At 37.9% G+C, this 22,943-nt stretch overlaps 1 protein-coding gene across 1 annotated transcript in view; it reads right to left on the bottom strand.

Annotated features, from left to right (window-relative positions):
• Positions 1-22,943, bottom strand: part of IGF2BP3 (insulin like growth factor 2 mRNA binding protein 3) — a 113,878-nt gene that overhangs the window by 90,285 nt on the left and 650 nt on the right. Inside the window, exons 2-3 of the mRNA XM_026843064.1 lie at positions 22,742-22,941; positions 223-271 (exon numbers count right to left, since the gene is read on the bottom strand). Coding sequence (XP_026698865.1) covers positions 223-271; positions 22,742-22,941 — 249 coding nt within the window. The remainder of the gene's footprint in view (positions 1-222; positions 272-22,741; positions 22,942-22,943) is intronic.

Raw genomic sequence — 22,943 nt, 5'->3', positions numbered from 1 at the left:
ACATTTTTTATGGTTAACTCGGAGAGCAGAAATGAAGGCAGTTATCTGAATTGCTTAGAAGGCTCTATTGTTCCCTCTTCCAAAGGATTTTTCCCCAGAACAGAATGGGTGGTGTGTGCAAAGCAAGTAAAAGGTGGGGGAAGGGGGAAAGTCTTGTGGATAAAGACAGAAACAGAAACACGGTTTTAAGCACATATACCAATTTTTAAAGTAACTTCCTACCTCCCACTGCAAGTGAGGCGGGATATTTCTGATCTGAAGCTTCCGACTCCTGCAGATAAATTAAAGAAAATAGTTTAAGAAAAAACAGAAAGAAAACATTAGTGCAAGATAGACTATACATAGCAGTGTTGTACATGTAAGCATCTGTTGCACTGAGAGGGGCAAAACCAAATACACAACTCAAAAAACCCAACAGATCGGGGAGGAGGGCAGGGGGGCACAGAGTGGGGAATGTCAGGTCAAAACAATTTCAAGTCCAAAGAGCTGTTACAGGAATACTTGTTATACATTTGACAGCTGTTACATTTCATAAAGTCTCAGCTTTTCTTGAAGACTATTTCTATTTCAGCTTTAAGGCCTTCAGTATCTAACGGTCTTCATAATAAATGGGTGTGATAATCCTATGTATTTGTACTGCATTCCCCTCCACTTTTCTTTTAATTCACCAAGAAGATACTTCAGGATTCTACATCCCTTCAAGGAAGATAATATAAATTCGAATAAAAACATTTGCTTTAGTATTAAGCTTTTTGTTAGCCTAATGACAGCCTATTTTCTAACATTTATATGACTGAATTTCTCTATCCCTGATTGGGAGAAGGGGGTAAGAATCAGTAAATTCATTGTATTTTCACCCCAAATTTACATCAGTTTTCACTTATCTAGTAAACAAAACATTCACTTTGAAGTGCTACTGCAAAGGCTGACAGTGTGCTGGCTGCCTTCACAGCCAAGTCCTTTGTCTCCTCCCTTCCCCCAAAGTGAGAGAACAAATAAATGCCAGAGATGCCACAAAACCCTTTGGATTTGCAAGAATGTGTAGATTAACACAGTTTCAGCTGGGCTCAGGTAGAGCATGCTGGTTGGGTCCATCTGGCTAGCCTGGGAAGATTTGGGGAAGGGAGAGGGGACAACAGAGTGGTCTAGCTTAGAAGGATTTCAGCTGCATTTTGGTTCACCAAACCAGCTAAAGTAAGTGTCTTGTTGTTCAAACACTCAGCTTTACTTAGTGCTTTAATTGCTCAATACTGACCTCTCACAGAAAACATTTCACATTTTAAGGACTTTTTATAACAGAATAGAAGTTTGTTAAACTTATACAGGCCAGTAAAATCTTGCAACAAAACAAGTTTTAGAGATGTTCCTGTCTAGCAATAAAATTGAAAGCTTTCGTTTTTCCCCTTCAGATCCTTTTAAAATACACTCCTTTCCCTAACACCACCACCACCCACACAGGCCTGCAGCAAGTGTTTTACATCTTGAAATGCTCTTCTCAACAGGCTTTTTTTTTGGGCGCAGCCGGAGCTTACAACACAAAGCCACCTTACCCAAACTTCTCACATGGAGGTGTCACCCCCAACACTACGACCATAAGATCAAGCAACAAGCATGCTTTCTCCAGAAAAGATGAACAGGTCTCAGTTGTGCAGCATTTCTCAGCTGTTTTCATTCCCCCTCAAGCAAGTAAGAGCCAATTTCAGCATTTGATCATACAAATAGGCGAGGAAGGGAGAACAAAAACTCAAACTGCACACAACCCTACTTAAGCTTTCATTTCCAATAAAGCAAAGAAAGAATCAGGAGCTGCTTCACTGTAATAGGGAGGGGGGGAAATTTCCTGGAAGTTTACAAAGATTTCCTTAAACTGTAATCTCGGCTAGTGATACCACTACAATACAATCACCTTAAAGTAGCGATATACTGCTCTAAAATATCAAAATAATCTCACACAGCAGCCTGAAAGTTGGGTCATAAAGTAGAACATAAAAGGGGATGTTCATTCAATATTAAAAATACTAGGAAGTTTTAATGCAGAAAAATCCCAAACCACAAAATTGGCAGCCAATATGCTATTCAATGTGCTTCAGACTGTGTCGTGCCATTAGTCTCTCACACTTGTAGATTCATATTAAAATTCATGAGTTTCGTAGCAAGGAGTGCCACTCGCAGAAAGATCCAAGCGCGCAATAGTCCAGCCAGCAAACCAACAACAGGTCTCACCACAGCTCAGCAACAAACGCTTACACTGAGAAGTGTATATTCACTGGTGAGATGAGGGGGAAGTATCCTTTTCAGAAGAACATACACAAGTTTCATGCACACAACTGCCAACTCACATTTCATTTCAGAACGAAAAACTACATATCTTCTCCTTTATTGCCCAACACCTGAAAGATGGACAGAAAAAAAAAAGGCAATCTCTACATTTACTCAACAATAAAGGATGTAACACAAAGTTTGGAGATTTTTCTTCTTCCCACATGACTTTGAGGGACTGAAAATTTTGACACAATTTAAAACTTCTGCCAGCCAACATTTTTAGCACAGAAATAACTTGAACATCCTGAAACAGAGGAGGAGGAGGAGGAAGGGAGAGGACTAAGGAAGAAATGCCACCTTAAAATTACCAGTTCCTTTACCACATTCATAAAGATCCAAAGGAAATGCAAGTCAAGTACAAAACGGGTACAGTCCCACTGTGCACCTCAGTTTATGGCAATAGTGAGACACCTATTGTACAAAACTGAAAGGTCACCGCAAAGCTACAAGAATCGTTATATGATGCATTTAATTTGGAACTATTTACACCTTCATCAGTTCCTTGGCTGCACAGCAAGTAATTTTATCTTGTCACCCCGTGCACAAGTTTGAAGTTTGGTGTTTATTGATGCATGTGAATATTTATATACATATATATATATATATATATATATATATACACACACACACACACACACATTATTGCTAACTGTGATAAAACAATAGCAAAAAAAAGTGAGAAACTTTGCATGGCCAAGAGAGAAATCACACAGAACCAATGTAAAAATAATAGATCACGAGCACCTTTGAGACTTCTCCATTTCAGTTACTATCAGCTCCTATTTAAAAAAACCCTCTAAAGATATTCCTTAAAATTACCTAAAAATGCACGAAGCTTGTAACCCCTTTTCCCCCCTCTGCCAACCTCCACACACAGAAAGAATAGATAGAAATGACAGAAATGTTTTTGTGTTCCCAGGACCAGAACGAGCACCGAGCTAGCAGCGAGCAGAGACCGAATCCCCCACGCGCTTCAATAACCTGCGCAGCTCCTGCTTGGAGACATCGCTCCTCCGATCCTTCTCCTACACTTTGGCAGCCCATACAGCTCCTTGCTGCAGAGCAGCATTAGCTATTTGCAGTCCTTTCTACTGTGTGCACGTGAATCAGCTCTCAGCTTTCTCGAGAAAAACCCAAATGCAGCAAAGAGTAAGGGACAAAGCTGTGTCTGACTGAATTTAACACAGTGGCAACAGCTTCCATGAAGATGAGTTCTGACTTCAGAAAGCATCTTTTTGCACAGGGACAAAACTCTACAAAGTAGGTGGGGAAAGGAAAGAGAAATATAGGAGCAATTTCCTGGAAATACTCTCTCATCTCAGACACTGTCAGGTCTTTTAGGATGCATTACATCTTCCTCATAACTATTTTCTTCAGCAAAGTATGGTATATGCAAACCTCTTACAGCTATCACATCCCAGGGAGCATAAACCTACAGACAGTTTTGTTTTATTTTGTTTTGAAATAATCTTAAATTTCATTACTTTATAACTACTTGCAGTAGTAAGACTGCAAGTAAGTAGTAAGTAGTAAGACAAGAAACAGTCCTTTCAAATTCCATGAAGGTATTTTCTTATGATATTTTCATTTAATATATAGCTCACCTAGTCTTAATAAATCTTCACTAAATAAAACTTTGCATATCTTGATGTGACTCATGTAAGCCTTGTGTATGCACTTTTTCCAGCTTAATCAGATTTCTTAATTCATTTCTTTCATTCTAAATAGGCATCGTAAATAGATGTCAACCAAGAAAAACTTCTGTTATCTGTATCATATGAAGGTTTTTGAAAGCTACCTATAGTTCACAGCATTGTGAACAGGTATTCCCACTTGTTTCTCTTTTTCAAAGACACACCTTTTATTGAGTAAGAAGAAAACAGACTTCTGTAGTTTCTGTATAAAGTTAGTCCATAAGGAATTATTTGGCAATAATCTGCTTTTCTTTAGATGAATTGCACATATTCCAATTCTTCTTTTCAGGTATTATACAGGTAACTGGATTCAGTTACTTCAAACCACTACTGATGACCATACATCAACATATTTATTCTGGGTATGTTGAGACATGGAGCCTTGTGTTCGGGGGACATGAATATCTCTGCAACAATGAAAGCAGGTAAGACAAAAATACACCATTGTGCCCCTTCACAAGGAAAGCAGCATATTTGTGCTACACATGTGCACAGAAACAGAAAGGGCAAAGTACCATAAAGATGGATAATTTACTAGAAGCCATCTTAGTGATCTCATATGTAAATAGAGAACACATGTACAGAGAAAAAAATTAGTGCTCTGGATCCATGAGAACCCTCCACACAAGAAACAACACTAAACATGTCTTAGAAAAAAGGTGGTGGGGGGAAGGAAGACACCACCTCACAATTTCAACATTCCTTCTTTTATATGTACTCTTTCCTTCTCTCTCTGCCCTCCCTATATACATCACTTTTTCTTCAACCTATCAAAATCCTCTTGGGTTAAAAAGGTCTTGAAAAATTGTCAATTTTTGCATCCCTGTATTAAATAAAATCTCACATGCTTTCACTAGTACAATCTCACTGTAGTTTTTATGTCACATTTAGCAAAGGCAAATCACATAAGACTTGTACCCTCCCTTAAGGGATAATAATTTAAAAACAAACAAACAAACAAACAACAGAAGATAGACAATTATAAAGCAAAGAACAATAAAGGATCATGCTTTTGCTCACAGTTCCTTTTTTTTTTTTTATCTCATAGGTGTGTCAAAATTTGACTGTTTCAGAGGGGAGCATACAAACAAGTATCAAAGCAACTCCACTTCCACACTGTCCTTGTACCCATGCTCTTACCAGATCCTTCTCACCATCCTCCCTCAATCCCCCCAGAGACCTGCTGCCTCCTGCTGCTTAATTCCTATTTCTCAACAATAATGCCACGTAACAGTCTCTTATTTCAACAGTCATATTAACTAAACACCATGTTAACGCCTTAACCCAGCAAAGTGCAAACCTACTCTTTTTAAACAAGATTCTGTGGTAAAAAGAGTTAAACATGTTTGAGAGGAGATCAAGTGAACATGGGCAATGTTAGTCCATTCAATTGTTTGAACTCAATACCTATGGGATAGAAAGCAAATGGTCTACCTTTTCCACTCTTCGGAATGTGCTTATTCATTCCATCCGTTCTAGGTAAGCACTACTATACTGGTTACCTGGAAAAAGCCTTGGCACCTCACACCACCAGCACAGACACAGAGTATGCCAATATCCACCAGCTCCAAGTGTTGTTAACTTCCCCAGTGCTGCCTTCGAGCTTGCGGTCCCCCAGCTCTGCCAGATACACGACACCCCTTGCAAACCCACTCACTGAAACGACCCTCTTTCTCCCTGCATGAAGACAAAACCCATCATTTCTCAAGCTGACTTCACTGACAACACAAGCTTAACAGACAGCTGGAGATGAAATATTAAAAAACCCAACAATACACAACAAAAAAACAACCACTATGGGCTGTGGCTAATGCCATATGGTAAGAAACAACTTCTGTATACAGAGCCCTGACGTGAACAGCCACAGAAACAAAGTTAACCACTCCTATAGCCAAATGGAAAACTGCTGGTAATCAACTGAATTTATAAGAGAAGGAGAAGAGGTGTCTTATTGTTTACTCTACAGCTAGCAAAATAAAAACAGGCAAGAAAAACCCAACACAAAAAGCTACCCCCACACACAGAATTTATTTGCTTCTCCCCCTCAGGTTGCTCCAAGTAGCTGATGCTTGATCACAACAGAGTGAATCAGTCGTTTTAATACTCTTCGGGGCAATTTCAGACCTAATTCAGCAATTCAAGCACACAAAGCTTGGCTAAACCACAGACGAACTGCAGCAATACTTCTTTGTTTTGCCTCATTATTTAATCCCAGACCTGGATTTAAAAGTACTCTGTGCTACCCCTCAGAATAAGGATTTTCCATAAAATTTAGACAAAATTTTTTCTCAAAGATCATACAGGACATAAGGGTTGGCTCCTAACTACATTTTTCCTCTTTCATCTTGCACATACAACCCACCAGAGTAGCCGCTTTGGAGAGGTGTATTATCTCAGCATTCAAGATGAAAATCTGGCTCTTGGATTACCTCACTGATCCCTCTATCCTGATGATCAGATTTCCTACCAGTGCCTGCGAAACATCGCATTTGCTTACTACTTTCCACCAGGACAAACAATCAGAAAGCTGTCCATGGGGACAGTACACCACACAGCCCCACTCCCTGAAGCCACCAGCCAAACCACTGGGCACAGGCCTGCGCTCTGCTTGCAGGATAAACTCAAATACGCAGAGACTGGATATCTGTGGACAGGATATGATCGCTCAAGAAGCACAACCAGGAGATTTATATTGGCACATCCAAGTTACATCGTACCAAATCGGTAAATCAACCAGTGTAAGCCTGACTGTAGTTCTTATGTTTATGTAGATTAACCAGATAGTAGGCTTTCATCTATTACCATTTGCTTCAGGATTTCGTTCGACAATTCTTCACATCACTAATTAGACTAAAAGCTTATATTCATTATTTGTAAATTCCCTTGAGTGGTCCAGAAAGACATTTTTAAAAGAAAATTCTAAAGCTTCTGCCATTACCATATTAATGTTGAATTTTCCATTTTAAAAAAACTTTGATTTTTCAGGTGTTGTTAATGAGAGAAGGCTGTTAAGATTTTTTTTTTTTTAATTAAAGAATTAAGCACTGCTTTAAATTTAATGGGAAGTTCTAGTGTCCTTTAGGAAACTGGACTTTCATCTACCTTTGTGACTTCTGACATTTCAGGCCTTTTCGTTCATGCCAAAATTCTTTGGAGAAATTGAAATAGGTTTTTTGTTTGTGTTGGTTTGGGGTGGGTTGCTATACCACCACCACCCCCCTGCAGGCTGGGGGGGCAGGGGAGTGGTGTTTAGGTTTTTCTTAAGTGCACAGTTTCTCTTTCCCACCTCCTCCTCAGTGCAGGGGTCTGTATCCCTTAAACAATTCTACCACTGAGCTGATTTTGTTGACTAAACATTTTAGAGCTATGGTCACTCGCCATTTATTCTCCCACCCTACCACTAACTTGCAATTAACTGGGATGTGGATAAAAGTGAGAACACTCAAGAGCTATTTGGAAGACTGAAAATAACATCTTTAAATGCAAAAGTGCTTCTAAACATGCAAAATTTTCTCTATTTAAAAACCTAACCAGTATGAACTAGTAATTCCCTAATGGCAAGACACAATGCTCACCTTTTATCTGTCTCCTCCCTGCCCCTCCTTTCCTTCAGCCACTAAAATAGCTAAAGGTTTCTTCTTTCCCTTCATCTCTTTTCCTAGTGCCCACAGGAGCTGCTAGCTGGAGCAGTCAGTATTTCCCTTATGGATTAATTATGAAGTTTTACATCAGGGGTAAGCAGCAGCTCTGGACTGGAACTTGCATATGGTGTCCTTGCAATATAGGGCCAAGTTAGGGACTGGGGAGCTCTAGACAGGGAAATGAAAAGAAGGAATTTACTACTTGTTTTTAACTCTTCATTTTCAGTGAATTTGGCTCCTTTTAAAGAGCTCACTCAGGGAGGAAAAATAAATGGTGTAGGATATTTCTGTGTCATTTCTGAAGCAAAAAAGGGTACCAAGACTTAAATAATTTTAAAAGTCAACAAGATACTTTGTTCCACAAAGCAGCTGCTGGATATACCCTCACAGTGCTTTTACTTTCCCTGTCTTCCCTTACTACCATCACTTACTGCACAGAAGTTTGTCCATCCCTTTGAAACTCAATGGAAATAAGCAACAGATATTTACAATGTAAAAGTTTTTGCAACTTTTTTTGGTATGGGAAGTATGGCACTAGTTTAGATCTTGTCTTAACAACAGCTCAGTGATTCATCCTTCCTCAGATTTAAGTATCTAAATAAAGTTAGCAGTGTTCATAGACAAACTCAGTAGCCACCACGTTGCTGACACCAACTTCCTCAACCATGAACCGGTGTTTGCAGAGCACATCGGAAATGCTTTCCACATGCCCTATGCCACAGCTACAGACAAGGAGTCTAACCCATCTTGGTCTCTTTCAGGTCACGCTCAAGAGAAACTAAGGTTGTTCATACTCAGTTTAAGTGCACTATATGCTCCAGATTAACCAGTCAATCAGTTCTGGTTTGGGGGGTGGGGAGGGAGAAAAAGAAGGCTTGAAGTAAAATCCAGGAGTTGCAGCATGTATACGCTTATAGCATGCAACTACAAGGCCTCTGCTACATAGGCTCAGAGTGCAGGGAACCTCTGTTCTCAACTCTTTTTTGCTATTAAATATTCGATTTAAACCCTTCAGGTTGAGATCAAGCTGCTTTAGATCTTGAACTGAGTGAGGTGTTAGGGTAGTTCAGACTCATCCTAGCGCATACTTCTCCACTGCCTCACTGTTTCACCCCACACACAGACTTTTTAAAGAAAAGACTGTTTGCTGCCTCTCAGGCTACTTTACCAAAAAATGACACAAATTCATGCCCAATTCCTGAAGTGATCTTTGTAAATGAAGATCCTGTGGGGTCTGGGAAATGGAAACACACTGAAACAGTTGTGCCGCTGAAAGCACCATCTAACTTCAAAAAGCTTACATGTTATAACTAAAGTAAATTAAGATCTTGCTTAGTCTGATTTTAAGTGTATAAGTAAACTTCAGCTAACAGACAGGCTTGCTAGCATTTCCAATTCTCTTCTATGATATAGAAGGTTATTAACAAGGGCAAACTACTTCATTTAGACAACTTTCTATATAGTAACTAAAAATATGGATAAAGTCCTAGCGCTTAAAAGAACAAAATAAACTAAAAGCAGAGTTAACAAGACCACAGAGTAAACCAACACTTTCAAATGTACAGCCACACATTTCAGGCTCTTTCCAGTGTTTAAAGCCACTCAAAGAATGTAGTGCATGTCTGTGTGTACATACACATGCATGCATGGCTTTTCTCTGCATCCATCCTGGCCAAAGTTTCCATTTTGTTACTTTTTTTCATAAATATGTATATTACTCAACTTTGCAAGAGGACAGTTTTATACTGACATGATTGAGCATTTAAAAGCTACACTATGCTTATCATCTGATGTTCTAGAACAGCTTAACAAAGACCTGCAGTTAGCCTGCTCATGTGGCTAAGGATTTTTTAATTTAAAAAATAATATATATCTATTGCCTCATTACTACTTTCCACCCTTCAATCTCAAGACAAACCAAGAAAAGTTTAAAAGGCACTGGCAAGACAAACAGCTTTTTAAATCTTCTAGACCATGCTAACAAGAATAGATTAAGGAGAATACTTCACCACTTTTTCAACAGAATGTCAAAGTTACCATACATTTCCTATTATTTTTGCTTTAAAACAAGTTCCCCCATCTCAAAGGTTTCAGTACAATAAACCTTATTCACACAAGTTTAAAAAACCCAGAAACTTTTAAAGTGTAAACTGATGTGCATGGTAACGAAGACACTGCACAGATACCAATTCTTGCTTTGATGTTCTTGTAATTATTTTACCTGTACACTCTGTTGAACTAAATGAATACCAACAAGAAGAAATAGCACTCAAATGCTAGCCCTTACTAATGGCAATTCCACATGGCCTTAAATTGATATAACACCTCTACCCAAGGAGTGCTAGAAAGCGTGTATTTTGCACTTTTGCCACCAAATAATGTTCCCTCCTTTCTCTTGCCCTGTCAAAACACAAAAGTCATAGAAAGTGACCACTCTCCTCTTCGGCTCTGCCATTTTTATGCTTAATGTCACCAGATGCAGAATTTTAAAAGAAGCCTTTGCTTTTCTCTACTTAAATTACTTACAAAGAGAAACAAAGTAGGCTTATAGTTTTTGGACATCATTGTAATTTAAGTAATTTTCTCCGAAGAATTCTCCCTAGAAAATGAAATCCTATTCAATTACACAAAAAATGTGTGGACAGAACGGCACCAAATAAAATTATTTCATAGCTGTACTTACAGCAAAAAGTTACATGTTAGTTAGAACAACTGTGTACTCTCCCCTCAAAAAATTTTATACCCTCAAAGTCTAGAATGCACCATCTTCCAGTTGGGATATAGAACTAAATAATATACACACTTTGCACATATACACAATATTCTCTACATTAAGTTTTGATCTAATGACAGGTTACCGGAAAAAAAATTAACTTTTTAACATGTTTTCAAAAGTTAATTTATAAAGTAATAACAAAGTTTTCTGTTGTCTACAAAGCTTATTTTCTCCTTTTTTGTACTGACATAAATTATCACAGCTTGCATGTGAAGAGCATTTTGCATATTTTTTTTACATTTACTTAATAGAAATATTTATTATATATTTCATTAAACTTTATTTTTAAGAATTACCAAAACAATCTTCCATGCTTTTACAATAGCAGCTTTGATTAGTGCACACCGGCCTACATATTATCTAAAAACAATCCCTGAGCTTTCATGCCAGGTCTTGACAAAAGCTTTAGAGATTCATTTCATTCTCTTCAACTGGAAAAATCAACAGCTAAAATTCAATTGTTCAGAAATTTTAAATTATGCAACATCTCAATATTACAATTTCTCTCAAAGGCAAGTTATGTTGAAAAATCACTTGCATGTAAGAGGTGTATTTTCTTTAGTAACCTTCACAGTTAATATTTAATAATTTCCCCCTGCTTTCATAATGCTATAAGAAAACTGCCATGACTTTCAGAAATGGCATATAAAGCAGTTATAGGATAGCCACTATCACCTAATAACTCCATTATTTTTCATTTCCTTTTTTACAGAAAACATGGAATATAGTGCAAGTTTTGAGGATGAAGATCACAGTGAGCATTGACTTTTACACTGTCACTGTAGATTTAAATACACTTGTGATCAGAAAACAAGAAAATAAACTTTACATTTCTTCGCTGAAGACCTCACTCTCTACATAGGGTAACATTTACACTATTTTGGTTCACTATGAATTAAACCAAGCAAAATTGTGAATTTGGATCAGTTAGTTTCAAAGCAGAGAAAATGCCTATACCATGCAACAGCTAACCAGTTAATTCATAAGTATAATTTACAAGTTAATCATCATTAACATCAAGGTTATTTGCCTTTAGTAACTTGCAGTCCTCACAATGCATAGCACTTTGCTCGATATTTAAATAAAAATTAGGAACAAAGTTTGTATGAATGATAATGATAATTTTGACCAAGTTTAATAAATTATTTAGCAGTTAATTACTTCAAATTTAGTTTGTATACAGATGTGCAAACTTATTATCACACCAAGACAGTAATTATTATCTTATTTTTAGAATCATACAGTACTGATTTGTTTAATAGAGATACCTAAATTAAGTGATACCTGCCTCCACTAGCAGATCAAGTTGCTTTTACCCGAGAGCATAGCTTAGCATAGTTTAAATATGCCTTTCAAAGCTTTGAAATTCAACTGTTCCATCTGCATATAGATATGCTAACAATTGAGGATTTAAGAACATTTTAAAGAAATAAGATCATTTTAAATAAATATGTCAGGAGAAAGCTAAAAATACAAAATTACAAAAAAAAAAAAAAAAAAAAACCAACCAACAAACCAAAACAACCAGCGTAAGGAAGACTATGATGTTATAAGACAAATATTCAACCTCAGAAAGTAATTGTCCTTCTTTAGGGGCTACCAATCAGTTTTTGCTAACACTACTGTTCATATGTCTTCATCCATCTCCCCCACTATTACCCCCCAAAAATCAGTTTATTTCAAACCATGCTGGCACCAGCTTCCTGCCTAGTACTGGACTCCACAATGAGGCACAACTACTACTAACAACCAGAACCGGAGCTACCAAAAGCCTCAAAACAAAGCAATCACTCCCTCCCTCTCCTCCCCCAAACCTCAAAGACATGCTTTAATAGTTTGTAACCACATGCACGTTATCCACAGAGTGCATGGAAAGTTCACGGAGCTGGATGTTAGAGGGAAACGAAAAAGGTCAGGGCACCTGCTCAGCACCCCCAAAACCAGGCAAAGCTCTCCTCATCTAGCTCAAGTCTCACCAGGCAGGACACGCACCACAGCCACCTCCACAAAAAACTATCACTGCTCAAACGCCATTTCTTCATCAGAAACTTGCAGGGCTTCATTGTGGTGAAACATGACTAAGTTTCAGACAGACTTTTCTATGCCTTGCCTTTTCTTACCCTTTTTTTTTTTTTTTCCCCTCAAAAAAAAGGGTACCGCCCAAAATGATACCCTCAGTCGCACAAGTCAGAACTATGTCAAAGAGCAGCTTTCTGAAATACAGAACTATGTGTGATTTCCAACAACACTCTAGCTAAAAAGTTAAGATAGCCCGAACTTTCATTTGAAAAGCCATTTTGAAGAGCTGCAGTAGAAAACACAGCACTGCTATACAGTGGGAGACTGACGTAACCACACGTGCGATGCTGGATCTGTACTGTCGTTCATGCATTCAGAAGTAGCATTTTCATGTTAAGATGCTGAACTTAATCCAACGTATGCAAAACCAGTTAACAGTCGTAGTAAGTGAACTGTGTGGATCAGGTGATGTGAGCAAACGGGCCAGGAAGAAAAGTGATGTACATAACCTTATTATTTGCCACAGAGGCAGACAGAAGCCAATCACTGCAAGTGAATGCAATTTTGTGATATTACTGAAGCTAGTCAAACATAAAGGTAAAGCAATCTAACTCAATCTAAAACCTTGAAGGGCTCTACAAATTATAATGATAAATCTCCTAAATCTTTACCCAAGATTGGGATCACTACTTTTTAAAAGTGATAAGTAGCTTCAACTTTATATGGGTTAAAGCACATGCTACATACCTGAAAAGATAATTTGGCTCATGATTTGAGTTTAACTGAACAACTCTCGTCAAGCCCAGTTGTACAAAAGGTACCCCACAACTTCAAATAAAAGTTCACTGTTCTATGTTAAATGCAGCATTTGGGGTATATTTACATGTCAACAATCACTTCTTGTTTAAGAGAGCAGCCAGGGTAGAAATCACATTATTTATAAAAATTACCTCTCAACTGCATAGCAGAAAAAATGAAAACTTCTAAATAGAGGTATATAACTAAGTCTAAGCAAAGACATTGTTAATGTAAACAAAATAAGCAGCAACATAAAACAAGTTACCATTTGCTATTAGGACTCAGACCACCAGTGAAAAATCTTAGTATTGCATAAGTAAATGAAGGGTCTTTTGATTACTTTTTGATTATTGTAACTTAATGTAGGGTGTTTGGGAGGGGTTTTTTGTGGGGCATGGTGGTGCTCTTGTCTTTAAGGAAGATAATTTAATAGAATAAGCATTCTGGTGCATCTTTGAATGAATCGGTAGTAGTAGTATAAGAACAATTATACACCACTGCTACTCAGCATCGGCTTTAACCTCTGAAAACAAATTTAATGAGTACATAGTATTTTAAAAAATCTCTGCTCTGGCTTTAAGAGCTGTCCATTTCTCATGTATTTTGTACAGGTTATTAGAAGCAATTTAAATACCTGCACTGTACCTGAGGATCCTCCAATGCCTTCATTAAGTGTTAGTAAATCTACACACCACATGCTTACCATCATCTCCTAGTAAGACTTTGAAACTAAAAAATAATCTGAATTTGTAGACAGTTTTAAATGCTTATCATCCTTGAAAGCTGCACATTACTTAAAAGTAACCTACATTAAAAATATCTGTGCAGGTGTAAAATTCATACAATTGTGTAACAAACAATTATTGAGATATTCCAGAACTTCTGTTGGGCTCAAAAGGAGTAAGCTCCTTGTTAATAATGGCAAGTTTTAGCTTTCTGTCACCAAGTTACACGGCTGTCCACCACCACCTAGAATTTACTTAAATAACTGAACTTCTATTAACACAAAGCTCACCCTGTAAGAACTCTTCTTGTTGATCAGCACCAGCACCCACTGTGGTCAATACCACTAAAAGACACTTAGCATTGAATCCCTCTCTCTTTGACCCTGATGAATAGCTCCCTCCGCACACTGAAGTGCTGTTTTTCCACAAAGATAGATGTGGTTCATTCAGGGATCCAGTTCCCTTGGCAGGAAAGACCCATGTGCTCTTTACAGCACAACGTTACACATCTGTAACAGACCAGCGCCTTGATGGCAAGGACAACCTGTGCAAGCTAATATACAATTCGGAAACTCATCTGAAAAAATATTTCAAAGTTAGTAACAATATTCCAAGACAGACAAATTTTTTTTTCCTAACCATTACCTACTTGAGGTTGCCACAAAATTTACACTAGAAAATCATTTAAAGCACATTTACCAGAATTTAAATTCACATTAGGAAAAAGACATAGTTTACAAGTGTAGTCTCATCTTGGATTAAACTACTACCTAATTCCTCAAGCATCCTATTGATAATGTTTTTCAAGTACCATCCTAAAGAGAGATCACTTTGAAATTTTTACTCTAGATGTAGGAGGAAGAATTGAACTATTCTTCCATGATAACCAGGAAGACACCATTACATAGAGGATCTCCCCTATGTGTATAAACCAAATAATCCACACTCTCACTGTAAATAAGTTTCTGGATGTTCTGTCCTGTAATTGTTTTTAAACTGTTTTTAAAAAATAGACTTTTGTATCTTTTGCCTTTGCTAGAGGATATATGCATTTTCCCTGTCAAAGCTAGAGCAGTTTTTCAAACTCAGTTTCCCAAGAGCCTCCCCGCAGCACGCTGGGGACTTCCTCTGAGGGCAGGGGAGAAGGGGCAGAGAGCACACAGGATCAGGCCCCAAGAAGAAAGCTGTGTGGAGCAATAGCATAGTAACACTCACTTGAAGAGTTGGGGTTTGTTTTGGTGTTTTTTTTTTCCACCCCCTCCTTCTCATAGATAGCCGTCCAGCCCTGCTTATTATTAGAAAATTTGAGTCCAGTCTTGATCCACGAATGCTAGATATTCAACAGATACTTTCAAATCCAAATGCAACAAGCTTCATTCCTAACCACTATTTAACATGAAGTATCAGTAAAATAAGTAATTATGAACCCAACTAATAAGATTTTTTTTTTTCCAACAGAAATTTTTGTTCACACAGACTAGAGTTCCCTCTATCTGGAATTTTGATTTCCGCACTACAATATTTAAGGCTCCATTAAACTGAAGTGATCTCCATTTTTGACAGAAAACCTACAGGACCTGTACATTTCACATTTAAAAATAAAATCAATTTACCAAAACAATAAAGCAGCGTTATTTTCACAAAGAGGAAAAACGTATTAGACACATGGTGTGGACTACGTATTTTAAAATAGCGTTCCTAAAGTTCAGCTGAGCATGAAAGTTAATCTTTCAAAAGTGAACATTCAGCTCCAGTTGTGTTCAAGTGTACTAGTACTACCAAAAAAACCCCAACATTACTATTTTTATAAATTCTCCAGATATTTTTAGCCGGTCTCCTAAACTACAAATAATTTTATGGTAATATAATCTTCTGAAATGTATGTATATATATATATATATATATACACACACACACACACACACACACACATACATATTCTCTTTGAAACACTTCTCTGCATTATTTCTCACCAATCAGACTACAGATGAAGATATAAAATTATCAAGATAAAAAAATATCAAAATGGAGTAAGGCCCTTCCCAGCTGAAGGCCTTTCATTTCAAGACAGATTCATTTTAATATTTAGTTCCATACCCAAGAAGAGTCAGATTCCTTTTTGACTCATTGTTATCTGTGCTCTTAACCCAAATTTTAACTTAAAAATACAGAATGCCTTATTTCACCTGTTAGCAGCAGCTTTCCATCCATCCAGATTTGAAAAAAGGATAGTTTTAGTTGATGCTGATTCCACTGCACCATGAAGAGACAGGCAATAGGGGAGGCACATTGCTAAGGTTAAACTGCACAGGAGACAGCTTTTACGCCACAGGTTTCTCTTGTGCCAGCTGCCATAATACACTTCAGCAAAATAACAATGTGATAATTTAATATAATTTTCTATTTTGAAGTTTCAATGTACTTACAGGGAAAAAAAAAAAAGTGGAAAACACCACCTCTTTTGGTCCCACTCATTGTCATTACACATACAGCATTTTAATATTTACCCTAATATTGACCCTAGGTAACACACTTTATTTGCTAAGTATCCAACTGCAAACATGAAGATTTTCTTTGTGGTTAAACATGTACATCTTTCAACACACACTCACAAACCTATATTGCAGATCTGGAAAGAAGCAAAACCAGGAGAGAAAACAATAATATATTTTTTGTTAGTTACCTGAAATATACTCAGACACATAGGAACTCTTGCTGCCATACATAAACTTTTCAAAGCCAAATGACTTAGTCCAGGTGATGAGAAGAAATAACTCACTGAAGTACTCACATGGATAAACATGCCCAGAGAGGATGGGTAGCACCAGTAAGCACTGGGCTTACCTCCTCAGCACATCCCAAACCTGGACACCCAGGGAGATTCTGGACCACACATTCAGCAAAATTTTCTTTATTTAGACAGCCAATGTAAGACTCATACAGCAAAGATACAGAATGAAATTGCATGGAAGTGTATACACTTGACATGCCCAGAAAAAAAAAAAAAAAAAAAAAAAAAAAAAAAAAAAAAAGAAAAAGAAAAAGAAAAAGAAAAAAGATAAGAACAGAAGCCTCAGACTAAAACTATAAAATAACACACAGATATTTCTGGTAACAATGTCACATTTCTAAACAAAATAAGGAAAAGGTATGGTTTTATCGCAGCTTTCAACCGTAATTAGTGTATAACATAATTCTATACTCTGCGTCATTCAAGGTAAAGAATGGACTGACATGCAGATAAAAGTTTTTGCATATGAAAACAAAATGAGAGAACACACAATGAAACAAAATGGTATTGAAGCATGCTGGAACTACATGCTAAGTGCATCAATCCAATACAAACTTTTTCATCTATCCCTCTGCCTCTATAAAACATGAAAAGTTATATTCCTTACTTAGATTTTTATAGCATTTGATTTTCACACCCATTCTCCATCTATTACTGATTCTGAATAATCAAATTCCAATAATAAATTTGACTCTTAAATTACAAGAAGAAAAAAAAATCCTACATCAATATTGCCCTGGGCCCATCTCATGGGGCTTGTGTAAGGATGAAATCACCAGAAAAGAGTCTCTAACTGTGGTCTATGGCACTATGTATTTGTTACCAAAATCCCAGGAGGATAAAATCCTAAAAGCTGAGATGACATTAAGGAGAGGAGCAGGCTTAAGGAGTGAAGAATCTCTTTTGTGAGGTTCCCTGAAGGGCTAGCCCTGTCCGTGGTTAAGTATTAGGTGTATTTTAATTCTGCCTGGGTCCCTCTCTCATGGCCATTATAGGAAGCTTCACATTTTCTGTTAAGTAGGTAAATCCCAGGCCATTTAAGAATTTTTCAGGTCAAAACTACACACTTGAAGTCCACCCAGTAGCTAACCAGAAGCCATAAAAGGACTCCAGCACTGTAGAGTCCTATGCTCTGCACTTAAAAGAGCAACCGAAATGAACACAACCCCATTTTACAAAAACACCACCTTTAAGGTCTCAGAAATGTGGAAAATGTTATTACCCCATGCTCGAGAAGGAAAAAAAGGGAGAAATAAAAAAATTTTAAACATTTCCTGATTATATTTTACTACCCTTGAATTACACTTCCAAAATGTTATTTCTTATTCCAACCCTTCAAAATTCACCGTATCTATGCACAATTTAAGGTTCACTACAAATATGTTCTCAGAGTACCTTCTATAAAGGTAAAAAAAAAGCAGGACCACCCTTTCAGGACATGCTTTTGAAGCTGTTTCATGTACTCCTGCTTATTTTTTTAAACTGCAACAAGAAACAATTTTTTTTTAAATGATCAAACAGTATGAGGAGTTATAAAAATTAAGCTTCCAACAACATAACAGTTAACATTAGCGAAGAATTATCTGTTCTTGCCATAACAATTCCTTGTCTACATAAGAATCACCACAACTATCCAGGTTTGTTTCCACTCTAATTGTAAGCTTTCAAAGATTTAAAAAAAATAATTTCCTGTTCACATCTGCAAAAATAAATGTGGAAACAGAGAATAAAAATCCCAAATCACTCCACATAGTTTTGGCCCTTCACTCTCAAAAACATTCTAGTTTGGACCGAGGCATGGTCCTCTGCCTTGTTCTGCAGAAAAGAGCACAAATACAACGAATAAATGACATTTTCTATCATGTCTTCTTACATTTAGCATGTTTCTTCCTACCTGATATTTACAGAAACCAAACTAAAAATCAATTCCACTGAATTTTTTTTTTTTTTAATAACTGTGACCACTGCAGCCACCATACATACTTCAGCCTCGCAAAGTCATTTCCCACCACCTTGCACACACAAGATACAAACCCTCATTATACTGAAAATCAGCAATAAAACCTGATGCTCATCCAACAGCACAATGATCACCCCAGAACATAGATGGTCTGCATGAGGGATTTTGGGCCTGTTTTCCTCAAATCAGCCTTCAGATACTTCAGTATTACTGATGAAGCACAGCTGGCAGGTCATTGCACTCCCCGTAGCATGGCACATTAAGAAGCTACATTACCTACAAGGGTGCACCTTTACTACCCTCTTCTCCTGCTCCTCTCCCAGAACACACACCCCACACCCCCACCCCCTGAAGAGATGTAGGGAATTTATTTTCTCAAAGAGCCCTCGGGGTGTGGGGAGGCAAATTAAACTTCTAATTGGAAAAAACACCTCATCATTGCCAGAGTTGAGGTGTTCTGAGCATTTTAGGCACCTGAAGGCCCCAGGAGCAGGCATGATGGACAAGGTCTCGGTGGGAACCCCACTTGGACATGGGAGTCAGGGCCAGGAAGCTGCACCAGGCACATGTCCAGGTGCCCACAGTTAGCACCTGCCCTCCCCCCATCACAAGTGACATCAGGGCCAGCTGAATAATCAGATTGCAGCATCCATCACCTTGTGAGATACCAGCTGCTCTTGGATTGCGGCAAGGTAGTATCCAAAGCCTTGCCCCACAAGTTTCATGGGCACAGGCTCACATACACTATGGGTTGTCACCATCCTCCCACATTTCTGCTTTGAGAGAAGAAAACCCCTCTAAGGAGCAATCATAACTAACAGTGCCCTGCCTTCCCTCACAGAGCATGACTACCAGTCAGAATTATTACAATACCTTCTCCAACTTTTGCTTAAAGTGACCTAAACCTTTAAATACTGCAATAGCCTTCCTCCACACCAAGGGGTCTGAATGCAGAAATGCTGCATTCCTTTGGCATTCCCTTGAGATTTCAATAGTAAGTCAGGAATCTACTCCGAGCTTATTAAATACTTTGCACCTCCCCCAGAATAATTCTCCACCCTTCCATCAAGGAAACCTTGACCAGGCCCCTTCTTTCAACCGCAGCTTATCCTCTTGTCTGTTTTTAAAAGCTTCCAGGGAGGACGTGGGGAGGAGACAAGGAGACATACATCAGCTCTCTCCTTCCTTCCACAGCAGGTAGGAAGGTAATTTTACAAACCTGGGTGTGCCCATTTCAAATCTGAAGATCCAGCAAGGGCTGGAATGCAGTGACTACTGGGTCCAAGAATTTTACCCTGAATAACAAGCCAGGCACACTCCACTGTCTTCTGGATTCAGCTCAACTTTATGGCAACCCTAGCTGACACCACCTCTTGACCTTCCTTTATGTGACAAGGATATGGATTACCAAACCCTTACCCTTTCCTCCCATGCACCTCAGCTGCCTCTGAAGAAAGATACCCACAAACTACCTTTGTGAGTGATAATACACACACTCTGCTAAAAAAAAAAAAAAAATAAATAATCTTATTTAAGGAGGTTGTAAGGAGGGGAGCTAGGACTCTGCATGAAGCAGCCTGACAGCAACAGAGGTCAATACAATGTATTGAATAATTTCAGTGCACTACAAAACAACTTTTGCTCTTATGAAGTAATCATTTGACCAACTATTAATTGTACACTCATGCTGAAAGGCAGACTTGACACATTCACTTTTTTTTTTTTTAATGGCATCACTTCTCTAACTATATCTCCCACACTGGATTGTACAGGGCTCTCTGGAAAGCACTCCCTGGCTCTGCAGCATGCAAACACACTGGGTGGGCCTAGTGAGCAACACCCCACCACCAGCCCAGCTGTGTCGACACCTTTCCCTAGTGTGGAAAGATACAAAGACTTCAAATAAGTTACTTTGAAAGCAACTTAGTAACCAGTTTCACCAAAATACTCAACATTTGAAAACTGTTTTTACAGTACCTAACAACTCTAAATACACACCCAGTAAACAATAGAGACATGGAAAAAGTCTCCAACTTTTTGACCCCCCCAAAAAGGGAAAAGTATTAGACATCTATAAGAGGAACGAGAGAGTCCCTTTTACATATGGAGGCCAGTGAATGAATTTTAAGTGGCTTTCTATATTTGATTTTGGGAGAGGGGGAGCGGAAACAAAGAGGAAGGAAGTGCAGTTATGAGAAATTCAATTTAATTTTCTGTTAAACAGCAGTATAAATCCGAACTATATCTAATACATTCCAAGATGATACTGCACAATGAAATAGTGTTTTAACAAATAAGGGCTTTGGGAGAAGCCAATACGGGTATGATGATACAATTACATTCCCAATTTTTTCAGTATGCCTATACATAGGCAACACATGCCTAGAAAAGTGCTTAAGTTCAGTGCAGAATTCTTTTCAACAAGTTAGACAGATGCATTTTTCTAATAATTGTTAATTCAAACAAATAGGGAGACATGCTACCCAATATAAAGAATAGACTTTTACACCATTTCAGCTGACAGCTGAAAGAACAATAAAATACTTTTAAACACATTAAACCGATTTTTTTTTTTAAGGGGGGGAGCACTAGTGATTTTAAATTTACCTTTATATGAGTGAAATGAATTTGTTTTCAACAGCATAAATAGAATACTACTTGTGCAAGTTTAAAATTAATAAGCATAATAATAAGTTTATTTATTAGAGACTAATAGGAAATTATCAATTTTTATACATCCCATGGAATTTTCTTCTTAAATCTAAAAATATATTCCACCTACAACAGAATTTTTATGTATAAAAGATCTGAAATACAGACTACTGTAAATCAAAGCCATATACCTTGCATATTAAATAAGAGCACATACAGCATATTAATTTCCAATGAAAAGTATCAAATAAATATAACCATAAAGATTAACATGCTACGAGTTGGTCCAGAGATGGGTTCCCCCCTCCTTAACTAGAGCAAAAATCCTCACACTTTCCCACATGAAGCTTTCCTCTAGCACTAAATAGTGATTAAACTTCTAATTCTCAAAATACCAAGATACAACACCCATCAAAACAGCTAATACACCTTTTCAAATCAACTATTTTAAAAAGACTGTGCTTTTAAAAATAACCCTGAAATAGTAGAAGCCCCTTCTAACAGAGTTACAGACAGACATACTTCCCAGATTGAATAATGGAGTACAGGAACAAGCACGTGGAAAGTTTGATCTATTTTGCTTTTAGTGTCTAGTGCACGCCAGGTTTTCTATAATCTAAGTATTTGTGAAAGAAGCAGGCTGAATTGCTATAGGCAGTATAAAAATACTACCCTGCTTTACTGTAAGTATTGCTTCTTTACATGAGGCCCAACAAAATTACTGCCTTGTAAAAATTAAACATACGTTTAGAAATTAAGGATGCATAAATCCTGTCCTTATTGGGAAGAAGTCATTCTTCCTTCTTCTTCTGTAGACCAGCCCAAAATAGTGATGAAAAATCCTCTCAAATACAGATGAGACTTCTAGTACGTGCCTATAAAATGCTGCAGACTCCAACATGGCAGGATCAAAAAAAAATATGTATACCAGTATATTTACAAGATGATTTTGCTGCTGGAGCACAGCTCATGTGCTTGCCCATTATGCAGTTCACAGCACCACATTTCATTTCCTGCTAACACCCAGATTTTAACTCTTCTCACGGAACTTTAAATTTTAAAATCTTTGCAATCATTTGCCATCAGACCATAATAACTTGCTTCTCCCACAAAAAGGGGGTTTTTATAAAAAAAAAATTATAATTAGATACTACCACTGCTGCCCGGCAAAGACGCTACATTAGAAATACAAGGGGTGATTCTAGAAAACCTCTAGGACAGCACAGAGTGCACGCCTGTGGGTTTAAGAAAGCGATCCATTTATCTACAGGGAAGAGAAACACAAACCTAAGCATTTTTCCAATCGCTTCTCACTGGGTAACTGAGGGCAAAGGGGAGGGAGGGGGGGATAAAAATAAATTACCTTTGTCTTTTAGGGACTGAATGTTCAACTTCTATGAGTTTCCCATGCAGCTCCACTTTACCTGCAGAGAGAAACAGAAAGGGAGAAATATCTGAGCGCGGCTGTGCGCCCCCCGCGCCCCCGTCTCCCGGAGGGGTTTGCAGGGGTGTAAAGCCGGGAACGGGAGCGCAACACGTTATCGCCCATTCATCGGCAACCGGGC

Source organism: Athene cunicularia (genome assembly GCF_003259725.1).
Source record: "Athene cunicularia isolate RWA chromosome 2 unlocalized genomic scaffold, athCun1 chr2_part1, whole genome shotgun sequence".
Classification (NCBI taxonomy): Eukaryota; Metazoa; Chordata; class Aves; order Strigiformes; family Strigidae; genus Athene; species Athene cunicularia.
This window is presented reverse-complemented; position numbering and strand designations above follow the sequence as displayed.